This window comes from Hippocampus bargibanti, linkage group LG07 (genome assembly GCF_051943395.1).
Source record: "Hippocampus bargibanti isolate YZ-2025 linkage group LG07, ASM5194339v1, whole genome shotgun sequence".
In the NCBI taxonomy this organism is placed as follows: domain Eukaryota; kingdom Metazoa; phylum Chordata; class Actinopteri; order Syngnathiformes; family Syngnathidae; genus Hippocampus; species Hippocampus bargibanti.
Genome location: NC_142740.1, coordinates 26,992,700 through 27,015,124, shown reverse-complemented (window position 1 = coordinate 27,015,124; position 22,425 = coordinate 26,992,700). Strand labels below are relative to the sequence as shown.

Sequence of the window (22,425 nt, the reverse complement as noted above, 5' to 3'; positions counted from 1 at the left end):
CTGGCAACTTTCGGTTTCATTTTTTTTTGCAGTTTCAGCACACTTTAAGTCATTTTTATTGGTTGATTTGCGTTTGACTAAAAATATCATACTGTGTGTTCTTGGTATTTTAGATGCTATAAAACGTTTTTCTGATGTCAGTTAGGAAACAAAAAAGTGATGTCGGTTGTCCTTTAAGAGGCCATGCTATGAAACTCATTTCGCTGACACAACTTTCTCAGTCACCAACCTTGCTAATTTGTGTTGCTGTATGTATATTTTTGACCCAGCAGATTTGATCACTTTTTCTGTTAAACCATAATAAAGTCATAAAAGAACCAAACTTCATGTATGCTATTTGTGACAAAGAAGTATCTGTTCCAATCACTCTATCAGAGAAAAATCAGAGTTGTAGAAATAACTGGATAGTCAAGAGAGCCATGACATTATGTTCTTCACAAGGGTATGTAAACTTTTGACCACAACTGCATATACATTACATATGTTGACGTGTGTGACTTACAGAACTTCAACAGGCGTTTGGTTCACCGCAGCAGGTGTAACGTTGACCTGCAGAAATAAATAATAGAAATGTTGAGTACCCTGAATGTTATTAACATGTAGTGATCACATGAATGTGCAATAGTGAGTCCTCATGGAGATGTTTTTCAAACATTATCAACTCTGTAGGTGACGATTTCAAGCCGCATTTTTGCACACGTGTTCCCCAAGGGGGTTGCTTGTGTATTGTTCAGAATTAAATATTTATTCGCATCTGGTTGTTAATCATCATCTTGATATTGGTTTCACTTCTTGGTGTTTTCGACTAACTTTGTAACAGCTTTATTTCCTGTATATGATACCTGTCCATGTTAGGTGTTTTGTCGCAGCTTGAGCTGTTGTTAAAGCGCTATATAAATCAATATGTATTTTATTGCATTGTCTCATATAAAACAAATAAACATAACCACCTGATTTAAACAAGGATAGACCTCATATCCCAGAGACAGGCTTTGCTTTAGGTCACCAATGAGACAACGTTATTTTTTTATCAATAATGTGATGTAAATATTGGATCGATTATTTTATTAAGTTTAAGAGGCATTTTCTACGTTTTTTTTCTCTCCATTTGTGAAAGTGTGTTCTTCCTCAAGGACATTCTGGTGAGTTTTGGCTTTTTCATCCGTACAGAAATTCCCTGTTCAGCTAACTAGTCAGCATTTAAGTTTTTTTTTTTTTAAAGAAAGTTAATTGTTTAAAAGGACTGCAATAAAGACAAAAACTGACAGAAAATAACGACTCCCCCCACTGAGACAAAAATAAGCAGTAATGTGAATTTCATACATGAATCTTCCTTCGACCTGTTGTTGATTTAAGTCATCGTCGATGACTAGGAAAAGCAGGTTTTCATTCAACTTGTTTACCGTGATAAGCAGCATTTAACACCCCCTCCTAGAGAGTTTTGAAAGCCGCTTATAAATGAAATGTATTTTTATTCTTAAATTACCCCTCATTTCATTTACGTCACGCTTCAACTGCTCACTGACCGTTGTGAAAGCGCTAAAGCTAACGTGCAAGCTAGCGAGAGGACAAACATAAAAAATGGCCATTCGGCGTCGAATATGCGCAAAATCCGCTTATGGTGTTTACTTCAAAGTGACTTCAAAGAAATAGTTGTACCTTTCAACTCCAAAACACAGTGTGGCGACGCTTAACTGACCTAGAAGACAAGATGAATCGCCATTTTGAAATCCATTTTAAATCAAAAAATATTACAAACGTCATGTTTTTTTACATTTTGATATTGCTCTACAAATAAAATACGGTTAAGCATCATGTTTTTCTCGAACAACCGTTTAACTCTTGGCAAATTCAAATTAAAAAGCCAGTGACTATCACATATTAAGTGAAATACAACTTTATTGCCTGCGCATTTTTTACATTTTGATATTGCTCGACAATTAAAACAGCGAAGGAACATGTTTTTTCCTCGAACAACCGTTTAACTCTTGGCAAATTAAAATGTATAGGCCTGTGACTATAACATCATAAGCGAAGTACAACTTTATTACATATGCATGATTTGTAACTGTCCAATGTGATCACATTGAATCGGACAAACAGACCCACAGAATTTGGGCTATAGCATATATGCAAAGTCTCACGATTTGACCACAATACTCACAATAATTTGTAAGGTGAAACAGAAGAAAATGTAAACAAAAGTTTTTTTATACTAATTGAATGTATAAATAAATAATGAAACCGTTGTGTTACGTTTTCTTCCAATTTACACTTTTGTCACGCTCACATTATTTTAACACACACCAGAGAGTCGCGAGTACGAAAAGATGCCGATTTATGATTTCTGAAACTTAACGTTTGCTATAGAACAAAAGTAGAAATATGTATTACTGTTCAGTGTTGGGGTGCATGCTTTGAGATCTGTCATGAGCAAGCCATGTGATGAATTAAAAAAAGTGGGACCCACAGTCGAAAACATTCAGGATTTACTAAATTATGTTTTTGAAATTACCAACAATGCCTGGTTCGTTGCATGCAGGCAGTAATTAAAAATTCGTGTTATGTCGTGTCAAATATTAAATTCTCTTCGAAATGATGTGATATTGCTGAACAATAATAAAATAGCCTCGTGTTAAACATGTTTATACGATTTAGCAATATATTTACTACCATGTTATAATGTATTGGGGATTTAAAACGTTGTTTTTATGTGTTTATCACTTTTTATTTTTGACGTGGGGGAACATATCAGAAACGAATTTCCCCATCTGCTGTTGACTTGAAATATACCCATCTTGGTACTCAAAATGGCGGCCAGCTCGAGTGTAGTATTGCGGCAAGAAAAGTCGCCACATTGCGATGAACGATATTACGAACCGCGATTCTTTTTTTTCTTAGTTTTAGTGTGCTTAACTCAAAGAATGGTGGACATTTTTGTCAAAAAATTGCGGACGACTAGCGTCCGTTAGTTGTTGACCCGTTAGCATAGTTGCCGCTGCTATTTCATTAATTGACAAGTGCGTCATACGTGACGAACAAAGAGATCCAAAATCTTGCTAGGATTGGCTAATTTTAGGATATCGCAATATTTTGCCTGACCACTTTCGGCCGTTCGTTGTTTACCCGATAAATTCAGTCTTCGCCGCTCTCTCATTGGTTGACAAGTGCGTCATATGTGACGCACGTTGGACACCCAAAATCTTGCTATGAATGGCTAATTTCAGTATAGCGCAATATTTTCGATATTTATTCGAGGCCTCAATAATATTATTGCTGTTACTCGTGAGGAGGCAACAACTGAGGATGTCACAAGTACAGTGGGACAGATTTTTTTATTTTACCGCGGCGAATTTCGGCATGAACCCCAGCTGTCAACAGGTAAGGGAAATATTTTGATGCATGCATACACTAGGCTTCAATTTAATCTCTGTACTAAAGCGTATCAAATTTAAATTATTGCTGAAAACCCCCCTCCGCTATTTTATCGTTGAAAACTAAAAACATTTCGTTTTTTTAGTGCGAATTTCCACTCGGCGATAATCCAATCTTTTGTGCGGATTTCCAATCAGTTATCAATGACGATTATATCATAAATATCCCCCAAAAACTCTCACAGACGTGTTTTTTTTTTGGGGGGGGGGGTGTGTGTCTGAGAACACGTGTTTGAAATAAAAAAAAAAACTCCCAATAGTTTCAAACAATGTTTTAAATGTGAAATAATACCTCCAGGTTACTATTTAAGAGGGACACGGGGGATTTGTCTGGTTTGAATAAGAATCCTCCTGCTATCAAGCCGTTAAACACAACGCGGACACGCACCCCGTGAAGGGCAATCGCCCTACCGCGAAGACTGGTTAAAATTATATTTTTGAAAAGTAAATCACCTAAGTAAAGACCTGACCCAGAGGAATCATTTCCACTTGAGATAAAAAAAAACTTCTATTAGCTTCAAACAATGTTTTAGCTGTGATTAGTACTTCACACGGGTATGATTTATCCGAGTTCAAAAAATAATCCTGTTTGGAGTTTGCTTTTTTTTCGCCGTTTGCGTGGATTTTCTCCCAATAATTAACGTAGCACTTTTAAAACAGGGATGCCCAACATTTTGACCAAAGATCTACTTTTAAAGAACGGGACCTCCAACTACCGAGCCGTTAAGCACATGCACGCGCACACCCATGATGGGCAATCGCCCTACCGCGAAGACTGGTTCAAATTATATTTTAGAAAAGTAAATCACTGTCTACTTAAGTAAAGACATGATCCGGAGGAATCATTTCGGAATAATACTTAGTGCAGAAACTAACGTATACGTGTAACAGTTTTAAAACGCTTATCTTAGCGATCTAAATTAACATTCTTTCCCAGTATCAACAATGATTTGCAGACTTCGAATCAGAATAATAAAAAAAAACGTTTAGGCTGACCTCTTTTTTTTATCTACCGAACTACTTTTCAGCCATTAACTTTTTTAAATGCTCACTCTGAACTGTGTGATTCACATGCAGCTAGTAGCTGTACACATAGACCAACAACCATTTGTGCTAACAATTACACAGACGAATTACACTGAGTGACAAGTTATGGATGTTCCTATACATACGAGGATACTATATATATATATATATATATATATATATATATATATATATATATATATATATATATATATATATATATATATATATATATATATATATATATATATTTATTTATATGTACATTTTTTGCAGGTCACTGATGCACCGCCGGTGGTGCTAAGGATGCTTCCAGTTCCTCTCATGTAAGTAACACACACACACACACACACACACACACACACACACACACACACAATATTGATAATAATATTCTGTAATAATATCTTAACATATGTTACTGTATTTGTATCTTGTGTGTAGGTTTGGACAGGTTCCCTGCGCTTTGCCCTTTGGTACCACAGGGCAAAATTGCAGACCTCCACAAAAACCCAAAAAATCTCTGTAAGTCCTGAACAAAATGTATTTCTACAAATGGCCACACACAAGACGGTATGCATTAACTCATCTTTTTGTGTTCTTAATAGGAGAAAGACAGGAGGCCAAGAAAATCCTCCATACATCAAAAAGCCGCCAAATGCCTTCATGCTCTTTTTGAAGGAGCATCGGCCTCTGGTGAAGGCCCAATTCATAAAAGGGGGCGAACAGCCTCCATCGAGTGCCACCGTCAATCAGGTGCTCGGGAAAATGGTGAGTGTTTTATGACACACGCAATCTCTCAAATTGTACGATTGTTACCTCGTGTGTGTGTGTGTGTGTACTGACATTTTGTGATCATGTCCACAGTGGAAGTCGCTGCCCATGTGTCAGCAGGAAGCATTTTACAAGGAAGCTGAGCGGCAGAATAAGATTCACGCCGCCATGTACCCTGAATGGTCCTGCAGCCACAATTATGTGAGTCCCGCAATCAATGATACAGTAAAATAATCAATCATTTCGATCAACGGTGTCAGTCATTTTTTTTCCCCGCAGGCCGTCGTTGTAGTTACGGTTTCCTCTCGAGGGTCGTTATAAATTTGGGGAAACCATTAGACTGTTTAATGCCCTCCACATATTGCATTACTATTGCAAATATAGCGCGCATAACAAATGATTGAAGAAATGTGTTTTCAAATTTGACGTCCAAAATAATGATTATTGTTGTTTTTCATGGGACAATTTGAAATTTGGGTTGGGATTTTAGCAAGCGTCAAGTTTATTTGCTTTCGCGGGCCGAATAAATTGATGTGGCGGGCCAGATTTGGGCCCCCGGGCCTTGACTTTGACACCTGCGATTTTGATGTTTTTACATTCATTGACACTATTTCTGTGTCGATGGAAAGGTTTCTTCTGACAGTCAAAACTTGCGCCTCGACGACACCAGTCTCTCTTTTTCTTTTTACCCTGCACAAAACACACAGAAATAGCGTCTGTGTAAGCTCTCAGTCGTACAGGAGTGGTCCATCGATGAAAAGGTTTCTTCAGCCGCCATCTGTACTTCTTTGAAGGTGTCGGACGTTTCGCTTCTCATCAAAGAGGCTTCGTCAGCGAACTAAAATTTGCTGGTAATTTTGGCCCTATATATATATCCCTACTGTCCAGAGGTGGCGGTGCCAGACCTCTGCTGTGACAGGTCCCTGCTCTAAAGTTGGGGGGAGCAGAGGACTATTCCCTGAGGCTACACTGATTACTTCTATTGTCCTGCCTGATTATGGGGTCTACGACTGGCATGATTGCCCCATTTGCTCTGGTATCACCTCATCAGCATAACCAAGCCTGTGTGGTCTAAAGGAGTCTGTTGTAAGAACGATCTCACCCCACCACGGCAATGGTTTAATTTGGATCGTTCTTCCGACAGACTTCTTACCAGCAAATGTTAGTTAGCTGACAAAGATTCTTGGATAAGAAGCGAAACGTCCGACACCTTCAAAGAAGTACTGATGACGGCTGAAGAAACCTTTTCATCGATGGACCACTCCTGTACGACTGAGAGCTTACACAGACGCTATTTCTGTGTGTTTTGTGCAGGGTAAAAAGAAAAAGAGAGACTGGTGTCGTCGAGGCGCAAGTTTTGACTGTCAGATGGGTAAGTGCTGATTATAGATCATATCAAAAATATGGCCACGAGCCAAAGGTCGCTTAAGGTCAATTTTGGGGGGAATTTGAGCAATACATGCGTCCGACAAATTGGCATCAATCATAGACAATTGCTCGTGTCTGCTGTGGAATAAAGTTGTCGTTGTCACCTCTCGGCTTTACCTGTTTTCTGTTTGGTCACGTGACATTGTGAGCCCGATGGCGCTTTGGTGTTCGGTTCGGTTGACGGTTTGAGGGCGGAACAAAATCGCAGCCCCTCGGCATGAAATCTGGAAGCTTCTCCGAATACATTTTTGTCCTGCAAAATGCAAATGTAAACCAGCAGGCGCAATACAGAACATATTACAACAAAAAAATCCATACATTAGGTTGGAATTTGTTTGGATTTGTTTGCCTTGTTTTTTCTTGTTTGGGTACCGATAAAGCGCTGCCCATGGCCTCTGGCAATGGTTTTTCCTTTCCACAAGGGGGTATCATTTCCCTTTTTGTCCATGTTAGCGCTTTGTTCCAGCTTCAGCTGGTATTAAAGCGCAATATAAAGCAATACGTATGTATTGCATTGTATTTTGGACAGCCGCCCTCATTTCAAGCTCATATAACTCCAGACCCATATAATTTAGGAATTCATTTTTTTTTTCTGATGAAAGAAGGGAGTCGACGGTTTCTTACGATGCATTGAATGTTCATGTAGTGCTAAAACTTGTTGTTCTGTGGGTCCTGGAATTTAAATGACAATGACAAAAACCCTGGCACTGTCGCGGACACATTTTTGCACATGTCTGGCAGTGAATGGATTAAATCAAATCTGAACATTGTTTTTTTTTTCAGTCTCGGTAGAATTTTGCATTGTATCACATCATGTGTAAATTCGTCAGCGGCGTGACATGTGTTTTATGCTTTGCAGTGTCCCCACCTGAGGTCTCCATGGAGATGCTGACACCCTCGTCCTCCTCGCCTTCACCGGGGATCGAATCGTGTCCCACGGACAAACCTGAGGATGACCCGATGGTCATCCTCTTTAACAACTTGAGGGGCGTAAAAGCGTCACCGTGGGACGATACGTCCTTGTACACCGTCGGCGGTGTCTGTGAAAGCGAGGAGGAGCTTACCTCGGCCATTAGTGAGGAGCTGGTAGCATGCTCCTCATCAACATGGAGCAACGGCCCGTCTGAGGACAACCTGACCGCCATGCTTTTTCAAGAGCTGGAAGCCCTGGAGGCGGCAGAGGCTGCAGAGGTATCGAAAGCCTCGTTTCTAGTCCATCCAACCTCGTGGGGTAGATAGATGTGGACAATGTCAGAGGACACGTCGGGGGTCTTCAACCCCTGTTTTGCACTTGGGACAATGAAGCCATTTTATATCTTTTTTAGAGTGAGTAATCTTGTCAGCAAATTTTTTCAACATACATTTTACCATTTTTATCGTGTGTTTTAGTCATCGCAACATTTGCCTTTTATGTGCCGTCCAAAAGAACTTTTTTATAATGTACATACACTAAGTATTCTCTTTTTACATGTTTAAAATTGGACATATATCTGAATGGTTTGTAAATAGTTTTTATTTTATTATGAATTTTATACTGTGTAAAATTACCTGACACCCCAATCAAGACATTGTCACGGATTTATATGCAAGTGAGGATTACCGATACATGTATATTTATCTTTATGAAAAATATTTCTTATTAAAAACAAAAAATAAAGATAATCTTGTTTTTTTTATTCTCCAAAAACGTTTGCCAATCAACAAAGTCATCACTGGTCGGCACTTTGTGACTTGTCGTTGAGATGATCAACACATGACACGTTTGACAGCAACGTGCCAAGAAACCATGATGTCAAATAACTACAGCGATACCTTGGCTTACGAACTCAATTGATTCCCAGACACAGCGTGTAAGGTGAAAAGTGTGTATCCCAAATATTAATTTCCCATAGGAAACCATTAAAATGAGAATAATCCGTTCCCAGGTCCCCATAAAACATAGTTTTTGACTTTCTAATCTTCTAAGTCTTAAAACTACACAAAATATGCCTTATTTTATGTATAATAAATGTGCTATGGTATTATCATTAATGAAATAAACCGTACTGTATAATAAAGTCATTTTTATTGACCTTTGTGATGGTCGTTGATGGCTTAATGGAATGGAGTGGCCGCTTTCATCAGCATTAAACACTTGATGAGGAACGTAGCCTTCTTCTTTCACCATCTGGAGGAATGATACCTTGTCGGCGCTTTCTCTGCTATAATTTTATCTAGTTCCTCATCAATTGTGTTCTGTTTAGCTGGGTTGATAGCTTTTTGCATCAAGTGTACAGAGGGCTTGTGCGGGTTGCTTGTGGAGCCTGATTGATGGGATATTTTAACCTTGCAGTCTACAGTCTGCCTTTGAACTATCAAAGTTGAAACGCTCACTGTCGTTTGCCTGTCTCTTTAATGTTAAAAACACCCTCCTCACTGCTGCGTTCTTGACCAATCACATGGCTTTAACCGAAGACTGGGGGTGAGGAATAGAGGATAAAAGGATAAAAATTTTGTTGTTATAAGAACGGGCTTGTTCGCGAATGACATATCACTCATTGTGGCAGCTCCGTGTGCATCTCGAAAAATAGTTCGTATGCCAAGGTAAAATTTTCATAAATTTAACGTTCGTAAACCAAAACGTTCGTAAGCCAAGGGCTTTGTAAATCGAGGTATCACTGTATTTCATCACTTTGACAGTTCAATTACTTGATCGTTCAAGGATAGTTCAAGGACCTTTGACCGCAGAAAATCAGTGTCTGGCGGCCTTTGAAATTTTGTCGTAAACTTCAGAGAAAGCATCCTGACAGCCGAGATCTTGTCTCAATTTGTGATAGAGCTCCCCGTCGAACATGTCCCAAAATTCGGCGCGGTCCATGTAGACGTCGGCGTACAACATCTGAAACCTGCAACGTCAAAGCACGACAATTACAGAATGCAGATGGAAAACATGTGGGGTATTTGGATTTTTTTACAGGTCAACTTTAAAATGTAATGTGCATGTTTTTCCCCCTGCATTTAGAAAATCACACTTTCTGACTTTTCATGTCATGATGTAAATTCCAACGGAGCCACGTGAAGAAAAACAAAAAAACAAACTTAAAATATGACAGGCGTACCCGTGAACATCTCGGACAAACTTTTCCAGCCGCCGGGTCGACGTCGTTGCTTCAAAGTTTTTGACTTTGGGCTCGCCATATGCGCCGATGTCCACGTAAAGCTCCTCTTCTTCGCCTTTGGGGTGGACCATCCCCCTTCCGGGTAGGAGAAGAAACGGACAGAGCCAGAGAGGATAAACCTGAAAAAAAAAATCAACATTAAAAATATATTATTCTAAACACATTTTGTCCCCCCTCCCCACAATGCTTATTTCTGATATTTGATTTTTATATGACCCAAAAGGCTTTTTAAAATTTATATTCATTATTATTCATGTTTATTTATATTGTTATTTATTTTATTTATTTAATATTTAATTTTATACGACCTAAAAGGCCTTTTTTATTTATATTTATTATTATCTATGTTATTTATTTAATATTAGATTTTTCTATGGCCTAAAAGGCTTTTTTAATTTATATTTATTATTATCTATCTTGTTATTTATTTTATTTATTTATTATTAGATTTTTTGATGACCTAAAAGGCTTTTTTAATTTACAGTAAAGTCTCGTTATATCGATATCGGATATATCGATAGTCCCGGTTATATCGATACTATTTCTATGCACGCACGGAGAAAATTACATGCAAACAGGGTCGGATATATCGATAGTCCCGGTTATATCGATATTTTTTTGGACTCCCTTGAATATCGATATAACGAGACTTTACTGTATATATATGTTCTATTTTATTGAATATTTAATTTTTTTATGACCTAAAAGGCTTTTTACAATCTACATCTATTTATTTATTTATTTTGTGAATTGTTTTATTTATTTAATATTTGATTTTACTACAACCTTAAAGGCTTTTTAATGTATATTTATTATTTATATTGTTATTTATTGTATTTATTTATTATTTTATTTTTTATGACCTAAAAGGCTTTTTAAATATATATTTATTTATATGTATTTATATTGTTAATTATTTTATGTATTTAATATTTGATTTTTCTATGACCTAAAAGGCTTTTTTTTTAATATATTTATTTAAATCTATAGTTATTTATTTAATTTATTTAATATTAGATTTTTCTATGACCTAAAAGGCTTTTTTAATTCGTATTAATTAATATTGTTATTTATTTTATTTAATATTTGATTTTTCTACAACCTAAAAGGCTTTTTTTTATATATATTTATTATTATCTATATTGTTATTTATTTAATTATTTCATGATATTTAATATTCTCACAGAATTAGTGATTCCATGTCTTCGAGCGTCTCACATTTGGACAAAAATAGCACTTTGTCTCTCCCTTGTGGCATCAATAGGTAATTCTAACCCTTTTTTTTTTTTTTTTTCATTTTTTTTGGTGCATAAATTGCTAATTTTTGCTGCTATCCTTTAATTAGCATTTTTTTAAAACGTTCAACAAATCAAATGATTCACTGCCATTCAGGAGTTTATTCAGGAATTTAAAATATGACATAGAGCGCCATTCCCGAATTTGTTTGCGTTTTGTTCTTTCATGCTTAGGTGCCGATAAATCGCTGGCTAGACCTCTGGCAATGTTTTTTTCCCCTTCCACAAGGGGGCAGCATTTCCCTTTTTTCACCATGTTAAGGTTTTGTTCCAGCTTCAACTGTTGTTAAAGCGCTATATAAATGAATATGTATTTTATTGTATTTCGGACAGCCGCCTTCATTTCAAGCTCATATAACTCCAGAAACGTATAACTTTGGAATTAACTCTTTTTATGATGAAAGAAGAGTGTCTAAGGTTTCTAACATTGTATTGAATGTTTATGTAGTCCTAATGGAATTCAAGTGACAATGAAAAAAAACCTGTCACTGGGGTGGACACATTTTTGCACATCATCTGGCAGTGAAGGAATTAAAGGCACACTCAAAGTAATCAATAAAATGGAATAGTGACGAAAGCAGCAATATTTGTGTAAACATTCCATCCCTAACCTGGACGTCCTGGTGGAAACGCGTAATGGCGGCCTCCAGGTGCTTCATGGGAACGAGCATGTCCTGAACCACGTGATGCTGCTCGTACAGACGGCGAATGGTTTCTCCTTGCGTGAGCTTCAGTAAAGAAATCTTCGGGGGGACCATCCACCCGAAGAGCCAGCGGAACGCTGGGTGGTTGCCGAAGGGGATGATATCCTGGTGGGGGGGGGGGAAGGAGGACGACATGTATAATCATAATCCATTTGATTTCTAAGTGCCTTTCAAAACTCTCAAGGACACTTCATTTCAGCCCATCGCTCAAGTTTTGGGAAGAAATCTTGAGATACTTTGGATACAATGATACCTCGGTTTACGAACTCCTTGTTTTACGAACTTTTCGGTTTACGAACGTTAAATTTATGAACAGTTTACCTTGGCATACAAACTTTTTTTCGGGATACACACAGAGCGCCACAATGAGCGAACGAGCCCGTTCTCCTAACAAGAAAATGGCAGCTGACTGTTTTTGTCCTCTATTCCCCGCCCCAGTCTTCGGTTAAAGACAAGTGATCGGTCAAGAACGCAGCAGTGGGGGGGGGGGGTTAAACATTAAAGGGACAGGCAGACGACAGAGAGAAACTGTGAAAATGGATAGAAATTTGGACTCGTTTCAACTTTGATAGTTCAAAGGCAGAGTATAGACTGCAAGGTTAAAATTCCCATCAATCAGGCTCCACAAATAACCCGCACGAGCCATCTGTACACTTAATGCAAAAAGCTATCACTCCAGCTAAACAGAACACAATTGATGAGGAACTAGGTAAAATTATCGCAGAGAAAGCACCTACAAGTGATCATTCCTCAAGATGGTGAAAGAAGAAGGTTACGTTCCTAATCAAGTGTTTAATGCTGATGAAACCGGACACTCCATTCTATCAAACCATCAACGACCATCACAAAGGTCAACAAAATGACTTTATTATACAGTATAGTTTATTTATTTAATTATAATACCATAGCACATTTATTATACATAAAATAAGGTATATTGTGTGTAGGCTTACAAAACTAAAAAGTAGAAAATTGTGTTTTATGGGGACCTGGGAACGGATTATTCTCATTTTAATGGTTTCCTAAGGGAAATTATTTTTTGGGATACACATTTTTGCCTTACACACTCTGTCTGGGAACCAATTAAGTTCGTAAGCCAAGGTATCACTGTACTTTGGATTTAATATGAAACAAAGTCAGATTTATTTGACATGATTGTGATTAATGGTCGCGGACATCAAAAGAAGCGAATGGAAGCTTCCGATCCATGCGAGGAGATGTTAAGATTTCGCTGAGTCAGTCTACCCGAGCGACGTGGCTTTCAAACCCGGCAGACGGCGTCCGGAGAGGCCAGCAGATGGCCACGAGTCAGGCCAGCCCGATGCATAATTAAACACGCCATTAAGTGGGCTGCACCAGACCACATGGCCCAAAAAAAAACACAAAAAAACTAAACTAATGGGTGTGTGTGTATATATATATATATATATCGCATGATGAAAAAAATTAACTCATTCACTGCCATTCACAAATTTATTAGGGAATTAAAAATATGATGTCGAGCGCCATTCCCGAATTTGTTTGAGTTTTGTTTTGTCTTGTTTGGGTGACGATAAAGCCCTGGTCCGACCTCTGGCAATGTTTTTTCCCTTCCACAAGGGGGCATCATTTCCGTTTTTTCCATGTTAGTGCTTTGTTCCAGCTTCAGCTGTTGTTAAAGACCTATATAAACCAATATGTATGTCTTGCAAAGTATTTTGGACAGCTGCTCTCATTTCAAGCTCATTTAACTCCAGACCCATATAACTTATGAATTAACTATCTTTTTTTCTGACGAAAGAAGAGAGTCTAAGGTTTCCAAGGCTGCATTTAATGTTGATGTAGTCCTAACACTCAATATTCTGTGGGTCCTGGAATTCGAGTGACAATGACAAAAACCCTTGAACTGGAGTGGAGACATTTTTGCACGTCTGGCAGTGAATGAGTTAAAAAAATTCAAATTAACATAGCAATTTTCAAATGACTCGGTGTCAAATAAGAAGACTGCAATGTGGAAAAAAAAAAGAATATTGACATCTGAAAAAAAAACATGAAATTCCATGATTTTTTTTCACTCATTCAACTGACCGGCGCTTTATTGGCACCTCCCGCAAGAAAAAAAAAAATATATAAAACCCAAAGAAATTTGAGAATGGCGTTCCACGTCACGCTTTTCAATTCCCGAATACATTCAAGAATGGCAGCGAATGAGTTAAACTATCCGAACCTCGTACCTGGAGCTCCCAGAAGATGCTGCGTGTGTGTCTGTGGTAGTATTGTCTGAGGGGGATGTACTCCACCCCACGTTTGCCTCCCGTCAGGTAGCTCTCCACGTGTTTGAAGAACCACGGTTTGAAGTGCAAGCCGATTCTGTTGATCTGACGTTGAAAAAAAAAACACAAAATAAAAACAGGATTGTATTGTTTGTTATCACAAACATTTTTAGTTTGTGTAGTAAATGCAAAAAAATAAAATAGTAGCATACGTTGAAAGGTGTGCAAAAAAAAAATTGATAGAATGAAATACAGTGGGGCCTTGGTTTATGAACTTCATTGGTTCCCAGACAGAGTGTGTAAGGCGAAAAGTGTGTATCCCAAAAAATAATTTCCTATAGGAAAGCATTAAAATGAGAACAATGCGTTCCCAGGTCTCCATAAAATATAATTTTCCAACTAAATAAGCCTAAAAATTACAAACAACATACCTTATTCTATGTATAATAAATGTGCTATTGTATTGTAATGAAAGAAATACACTGCACTGTATAATAAAGTCGTTTTATTTACCTTTCTAGCTATTAGCTCGATAGCTTTCTATCTATTTGAGTTACTTCCGGGTTGAGTGAAGGCTGGCGCATGTGGCTGCCGCTGCTCACCCACAGAAAAACTGATCCTGTGACTGTAAAGTGACCCTGAGAGATTTGAAAGGCGCTTCTAAATAAAATGTATTATTATTAACTATCTACTGGCTGGCTAGCTAGCTTTCTATCTAATTACTTCCGGGTTGAGTGAACGCTGGCGCATGTGGCTGCCGCTGCTCACCCACATAAAAACTGATCCTGTGACTGTAAAGTGACCTTGAGAGTTTTGAAAGGCACTTATAAATAAAATGTATTATATTATGATTATTATTATTATTATTATACTAAAATGGCGGGCCAGATTTGACCCCCCCTGGGCCTTGACTTTGACACGATGGCCTAGAATCTCAAGTAAAATACATTTTCATCCCGTTCAATTTCTCCTTCCTTACCTTGTCAGGCTCGGCGTGCTCGCTCATGCTGCCCGTCATGATGACGGCAGAGTCCAGCGCGAATTGAATGCCCTCCACGAAATGATTGCGTTTGTCCTGCGACGCTTCGTCGAAGCGACGGCAGATGTTGTCCAAGCCCCGCACCGGCTCGTAGTGCAGTTTCACCCACGGCTTGGCGGGCACAATTTTGATCTCAGCTGCCACGAGGAAGCCCAGGGTGCCGCAGGACCACGGGACGGCGTGGTACAGGTCCGTGTTCTCATCCTGGTGGTCCAAATGATATTTGACAGGAGAATTTTTATAAAGGGGATGATAGATGAGGGTTAAGGGCGAGGAAAAATCATGAATTTTCATCAGTTCACTTAAAGGACAACCGATTCCATTGTTTTGCTTCATAACTGACATCAGAAAAACGTTTTATAGCATCTAAAATACCCAAAACACGCAGTATGATATTTTTATTCAAATGCAAAACACCAATAAAAATGACTTAAAGTGTCCAAAATCTGCAAAAAATTGAGCTGCGAATTGGGCATTTTCAGAAAGTCCCGCCCCCGGTTCGTGACGTCACACCAAGACGTCTTGCATTGCTGGAGAATCAAAACAATGGCTTCAGATTCGGAGAATATGCTTTCTTGTTACACATCCAGTTACGAATATGATTCAAATAGTTTTGAAGAGGAAAGCACGCATGTTTGCAATCGATTAAAGAATTTATTCCATGCCATTTTGAGGCAACATTGGGGCAACAATGGATCACCAGAAAAGAGGCACAAAATGGTGACCACCAATGGCCACCTCCGCTTCCACAAGCTGATAAATTCCTTCTCTGGAGCTTGGACTCCCTCTTCTGGCGGCTTTTGGGTGCAACACGGTTCTCAGACCAAACATGTACAGCAAAATACATTGACGTGATGGAAGGACGCTACAATGCGTCTTTTTTACGGTCAAGGGGTGGTCCTTTCATGACGTCACGTACGGACTCGTCACCAACTCGAAAACAAGACTTCTTGAATATTCAGAGCGAGTCTTAAAACGTAAAATATAGCTATATGCGGTGGGATCTTTGTAAAATACGCTCAGTAGAAGTCATTTGAAGCCATTTTACAAATTATGGACACAACTTGTCCGGAGATGTCGGTTGTCCTCTAAACTCAATATTCTGTGGGTCAAATGACAAAAACCAGGCAGTGAATAAGTTAATTTGCAATGTGTTTTTTTAAGGATACACATGATGATGACTTTTTCCTTACCTCACTGCAGCGCACAAAGCTGCCGTCAGCCAGCACCAGTTCGTAGGCCACGCAGATGTGCTGAAAGAGGCCGTGAATGTGAGAGGACGACTCGATGCCAGTGCCCATCACTAAACCACCTGAGACGAGACGAGAGGGAGGTTGAGAACGTGGCGTGATTTCATTTCTGGCAGCAAAACAACAGATGCCGCTCGCCGTGGACGACCGACGTCAGGGTAAACCAATGCCTGATGGGAAAACATTAGCCTGCGTTGATGTGCAGTTTATGGCATCAGGAAATCCATTATGAAACCCGATCCCCGGGCGCCTACAACTCGACAACCATTTCCGCCCTGTGTTTTTTTTATCTATCTGTTCAGCTCCAGCGTCGCTCCTCTAATAGTATTAAGGACGAGGCCAAACAGGAAGTAGTGATGGATGGACGACCCAAGTGCCGACCCGTCATCACACCCCTTCCTGGTTTGTGATGATTAACCCCGAGTGATGAATGCGACGTACCCACGGTGAGGTCATCCAGCTCGGGGAGGACAGGTAGAGTCCAACCGATGGAGCTGAGGAGTGCCGTTATCTGACCCATGTTGGCTAGGGGCTCCACTCGGACCACCTGAACACCAAATAAATGCAAACGTCATCGTGTGTGATGTCACTTCCTGAAACCTTGTGAGATTTTAGCCCTAAAAAAAAGGATCTATAAATCTATACGCTGTGTTGTAATGCGAACTTTTTGTGACATTAGAAAATACCATAATAATAAAAAATAAAAACAAGCAAGTAATGAATTAACTAATGAATTTGTTGATTAACTCATTCACTGCCATTCACAAATTTATTCCGGAATTGAAAATAAGTTCAAGTTGTGTCCATAATTTGTAAAATGGCTTCAAATGACTTCTACTGAGCATATTTTAAAAAGATTCCACTGCATATAGTTATATTTTACGTTTTAAGACTCGCACTGAATATTCAGGAAGTCTTGTTTTTGACTTGGTGACGAGTCCGTACATGACGTCACTAAAGGAACGCCCCACACCGAAAAAAAGACACATTGTAGCAGTCCTTCCATCACGTCAATGTATTGTTTGGTCTGAAAACCTTGTGTTGCACCCAAAAGCCGCCAGAAGAGGGTGTCCAAGCTCCATATAAGGAATTTATCAGCCTGTGGAAACGGAGGTGGCCACAGGAGGTCGCAATTTTGTGCCTCTTTTCTGGTGACCGTTTCTCCCCAATGTTGCCTCAAAATGGCATGGAATAAATTCTTTAATCGACTGCAAACATGTATGCTTTCCTCTTCAGAACTATTTGAATCATATTCATAACTGGATGTGTAACAAGAAAGCATATTCTCCGAAACTGAAGCCATTGTTTTGATTCTCTAAATGCAAGACGTCTTGTCGTGACGACACTAAGAAGGGGGCGGGACCTTTGGAAACTGGCCACTTCCGGTTTCAGCACACTTTAAGTCATTTTTATTGGTGTTTTGCATTTGAATAAAAATATCATACTGCATGTTTTGGGTATTTTAGATGCTATCAAACGTTTTTTCTGATGTCAGTTAAGAAACAAAAAAGTGACGTGGGTTGTCCTTTAAGCGTCATCTTGTGTCTGTGTATTCTCCTCACCTGCTTTTGGGTGTCCACCTCCAGGATGTCCATCATATTAATGGGGATGTTCCTGTGAGTCTTCTTATATTTGCCCACCCGCAGGGACACCGAGAGCCAGCCGGGTCGGCCCGTGCACATGAAGCCCTTGCAGCCCTCCTCCCGCCACCTGCGCACCTGGAAATATATTGGTTTGGTGAAATATATATATTTTTTGTACAAGTTTGCCACTTGAGAATGCCTGTGTATGGATCGACCTTATTTTTGATCTATTTTTGCCCTTTTCTTAACAAATGCCCGATTTAAAAATCTAAATATGGTCAATTTCATCTCATAAAGACATCATTTTAACAATAATATTGTGTTAGACAAAGTTTAAAGATAGTGGTTGCGTGAAGCATGAAATAAAATGTATATGTATCCAGAACAACATTCATCGCATTCATAATCAGGCAGGAACAAATCTTATTCAAAAGCAATATTTTGCAGTTTCATTTGCTAGATACAGTAATACCTCAGTTTACTAACTTAATTGGTGACCAGAAAGTGTGTGTGTAAGGCGAAATGTTCGTCTGCCAAACATTTATTTGCCCTAAGAAACCACTAAAAATGAGAATAATCCTTTCCCAGGTCCCCATAAAACATAATTTTCTACTAAATAAGCCTTAAAACTACACAAAATATACCTTATATTATGTATAAGAAATGTGTTATTGTATTGTAATTAAAGAAATAAACTGTATTGTATAATAAAGTTGTTTTATTTACCTTTGTGATGGTTGTTGATGTAGTTGCCTCTTAATGATATCCGAGTGAAGTTATAGCGATAATACCCTCACTCACACTGTCACCTGCTCGCTGCTTTTCATTAATCCAAATCAACAGAAGTTCTTCAACCTCTTCTATTGCCCGAGACAGTTGCTTAGACAACACAGAAACACCCATAGCCTCACGTAGCAATGGTCGACTTAGCATACTGGTACTGGGACGCTAAATCACACAAATGCACACCTCGTTCGTGTTTTTCGAGGATCTCCTTCTTCTACTCGACCGTAATTTTCTTTTGTGTCCTCTTCGTCTTAACACTAGCCTGTGGTGGGGTCTTTTTGGATTGGGTTGTATTTGCCTTTATTAGTCTCGCAGTGGTGGTGGTGGTTTTTCGGTCCCATAATAGCAAAAGTACTCCACTCGATAACAAACCACACCTGCACCACAGCGGCACTGTGTGCTTTGGTTCGTCTGCCAAAAACTAGTTTGTATGCCAAGATTGTATTATTGCGAATGTAATGTTTGTAAGCCGAAAGGTTCGTGAGCTAAAGCGTTCGTAAGATGAGGTATCACTGTACTGCCATTTTATTTCCCATCGCTTTGCTTTTTCAGTCCCAACCTAACAGCCCTTCAACATGATCAATGGTCACCCACAGTCGACACTTTTCTTCATATTTACATTAATGAGTCTTGACATTGATTTTTACTGTGGCTCTTTGTATTATGAGTGCATGTACATGGTTGCTATATGGGTGGATTTTATACAATGATTGCTTAAAATATCTTCTTTTTCTTTTCCTTTGGGCTTTTCCCTTCAAGGGGTCGCCACAGCGAAGCAGTGTCCTCCATCTTCAGAGGTTTGATCCGCATGTTTGTTTTGGCCATGCTTTTACATCGGACGCCCTTCCTGACACAACCCTCTGTATTTATCCGGGCTTGGGACCGGCACAAGAAAAGTGAAATATGCAGTTAATAAATAACTTCTGGTAGGGTATCTAAGTTTACACCATCCATATGAATATGTCATATAAATTACAGATACTGTAAGCATCACAAATTTCTCCGTACGGGTGGCCAGAGAGTGAAAAAAGAGGGCTTGGCCCCGTTAGCCAAAACGTAGCGCTGTCGCTTTTTACAGATTTTTTTTGTGGAAAATAATGTTATTTATATCAAACAAGTCATAAATATTCAGACCGAAAGGCTTAAAACAATCCCACGACATTTATGCACAACATTAGATGTCAAGAGTTTAGCTAGGCGAGGACCAATTGGCACCTCGTCTACTGCGCATGCGCCAGGTTTGCTCACCTGTCTCTGGATCTCACTCACTCGCCGTTTGTGCAGTTTGGGCGCCGAGCACATCTTGAAAATGAGCCAAGCTCGCACGTAGAAGTACACGTCGAAAATGACAGACAGTGGCAGCAGAAACAAGCACACGAATATCCAACGCTGGTGAACTAGCACGTAGTCGACACCTTTCACTTGGATCCACAGAAGGAACAAAAGAAACGCCAAAAAAACGAGTCCGAGTAGCAACTCCATCGTGTATACACACGGGGCAGGAAAAGCGTTGTTTGATACATAAAGTTAATCTTATCATCCAAAAGTTCAGACTTTGCACGGAGATTGGTTTGTTAATGTGCCAAATAATAGCAATGGTCACCCTACCCGAGTAATAGGTTGCTGGACTCCATACCACGACTACAAGAAGACCCTCATTGGTCGATTCCGTTATAAAGGCGGGACGAAGCGCAAATGTCTTACTTGGATTGGTCAAACAGCCCAGAGTGGGGAATAGTTTTGTGACAGTCTGGTCGGGCTTTGACCAATCACAGCGAAAGAGACTGGTCACACCATCCCAGTGTCAGCGCCTGTGTGTCCTAATAAATCAGGTTTCTTTTGTACGTACTGAACGTAAATTCAAGAATTAAAATAAATGTTTTTTGGGTGTTTTATTATTACGCTACATTTTAATAGTATTTTTTTCTTCGCACAATAACTCTCCTCTCTGTAGCTGTTCTGCCCCCAAACTCACTTCCTCCCAACATTCGTTACATCGATTCTCTTCCCACCTCAAAACCCACCTATTTAAAATAGCATTTTCTGTGTAGTTTTATCTCTGGTTTCCATTTATAATTGTATTTTATTTATTATTGTATCTATGCTTGTCTGTAACTGTAAAGTGTCCTTGAGAGCTTTGAAAGGTGCGTGAAATAAAATGTATTATTATTATTATCATTATTATATATGAAACACGTACATTGGACACTGTTGCAACGTTATATTATGTACGATCGATTTTGTGAATATTAACATACGTAGGGTTATTATTAGTTTCTGGATTCTCATCTCTCACTGCACTCAATAGTACTAAGTCAATCTCAATTATCTAGCTAGCTACCGAGCTATCTATTTGCTATCTATTTTCTATTTTTAAGCTATCTATTAGCTGTCTGGCTGGCTGGCTATCTGGCTAGCTATCTAATGGCTATCTGTTGGCTATCTATTAGCTAGCTGGCTAGCTTTCTATCTATTTGAGTTACTTCCGGGTTGAGTGAAGGCTGGCGAATGTGGCTGCCGCTGCTCACCCACAGAAAAACGTATCATGTGACTGTAAAGTGACCTTGAGACTTTTGAAAGGGGCTTAGAAATGAAATGTATTATTATTATTATTATTAATAATAATAAAATGTATTATTATTATTATTATTATTATTATTTACATTATTATTATTATTATTATTATTATTATGTATCTATTTATTTATTTATTTTGTAATTAATCGAGTTATTTATGTATTTCCTTATTCGTTTATTTGCCCGTCAGTGTATTTATGTGTTATTTATGCGGGTAGAGTGAACGCTGGCGCAAATGGCTGCCGCTGCTCACCCGCACAAAAAAAAAAAATATATTCCTTGAGAGTTTTGAAAGGCGCTTAGAAATCAAATGTATGATTATTATTATTAGTAGTAGTAGTATTATTAGTATTAGTATTAGTATTAGTATTAGTATGATTATTATTATTATTGAACCGGTCTGTGGGGAAAAAGTTGAGACCACCCCCACCAAATTATTATTATTAATTATGTATCTATCTATTTAATTGGTAATTAATCAATTTATTTATTTATTTACTCTTGTTTCTGTAATCGATGTCACAGGCAGAAACCCAGTTTCCATGTCATCATTTTCCTGAACACACACACACACACACACACACACACACACACACACACACACACACACACACACACACACACACACACACACACACGTACACTAAAGTGGTACGCTTCAGACACATTAGACAGAGGAGGGTGGGGCGCCAGTAAAGATTTCTTAATGGGCTCTTTGGTCTTCTTGTCCATCTGCTGCGATGACAAACGCGCAGCTTGTCCACATCAGCCCCCGCTCTGTAAACAAGTCATTCATTTGACATTAAAAATCTCACTTAGAGCACCTTTCCCCAAATCTGGAGCTTCCCGTCTTCTACTTTCCACTCATAAGGATGAAAAAGTAATTTTTTTAAAATGTATTTCTGGATTTCTTGAAGGAATTACGTGGATGTCTGATCACCTTCCAAAAAACACATGGGGAGCTCCATCCCATCCGGACCCGAGTGACGCCATTCGTTCAGCCCCTGCGCTGACCTCGCAGTCGGGAGGATGCCGTCCCTGCACCACGGTGCCATTTTCATCGGCGCTTTCCTCATCGTGACGGGCGGCTCCACCGCTTTCCTGGCCTCGTCGCAGAGC

General features: G+C 39.0%; 2 protein-coding genes across 3 annotated transcripts in view; one reads left to right on the top strand and one right to left on the bottom strand.

Annotated features, from left to right (window-relative positions):
• Window positions 1–7,529: 7,529 nt before the first annotated feature.
• Window positions 7,530–20,374, bottom strand: dhcr24 (24-dehydrocholesterol reductase). Of its 2 annotated transcripts, XR_016115466.1 has the most exons (11): window positions 19,978–20,374; window positions 17,923–18,078; window positions 16,802–16,907; window positions 16,304–16,422; window positions 15,051–15,314; window positions 14,033–14,176; window positions 11,727–11,924; window positions 9,761–9,939; window positions 8,735–9,547; window positions 7,727–7,885; window positions 7,530–7,608 (listed from the first exon to the last, which is right to left on the bottom strand). XR_016115466.1 is itself a non-coding variant. In XM_088999840.1 (9 exons), the coding sequence occupies exons 1-9, from the start codon at window positions 20,209–20,211 to the stop codon at window positions 9,394–9,396; spliced, it is 1,554 nt and encodes a 517-aa protein (XP_088855966.1). In that variant the 5' UTR covers window positions 20,212–20,374; the 3' UTR covers window positions 8,316–9,393. The 2 variants fall into 2 exon arrangements, 1 of the variants encoding a protein (XP_088855966.1); XM_088999840.1 differs by lacking the exons at window positions 7,530–7,608; window positions 7,727–7,885 and having other exon boundaries at window positions 8,316–9,547.
• Window positions 20,375–22,084: 1,710 nt separating this feature from the next.
• The window catches only part of LOC148896019 (uncharacterized), a 4,646-nt gene continuing 4,305 nt past the window's right edge, over window positions 22,085–22,425 (top strand). Inside the window, exon 1 of the mRNA XM_089001697.1 lies at window positions 22,085–22,425. This exon is cut by the window's right edge and continues 227 nt beyond it. Coding sequence (XP_088857823.1) covers window positions 22,336–22,425 — 90 coding nt within the window. The 5' untranslated portion in view covers window positions 22,085–22,335.

Excerpts from the sequence above, each read along its gene's own strand:
- dhcr24 (XM_088999840.1), bottom strand. The coding sequence starts at position 20,211 with ATGGAGTTGCTACTCGGACTCGTTTTTTTGGCGTTTCTTTTGTTCCTT. Across the intron at positions 18,079-19,977 it reads TGAGTGAGATCCAGAGACAG|GTGCGCAGGTGGCGGGAGGA; the intron begins GTGAGCAAACCT and ends ATATATTTCCAG. Across the intron at positions 14,177-15,050 it reads AGCACGCCGAGCCTGACAAG|ATCAACAGAATCGGCTTGCA; the intron begins GTAAGGAAGGAG and ends TTTCAACGTCAG.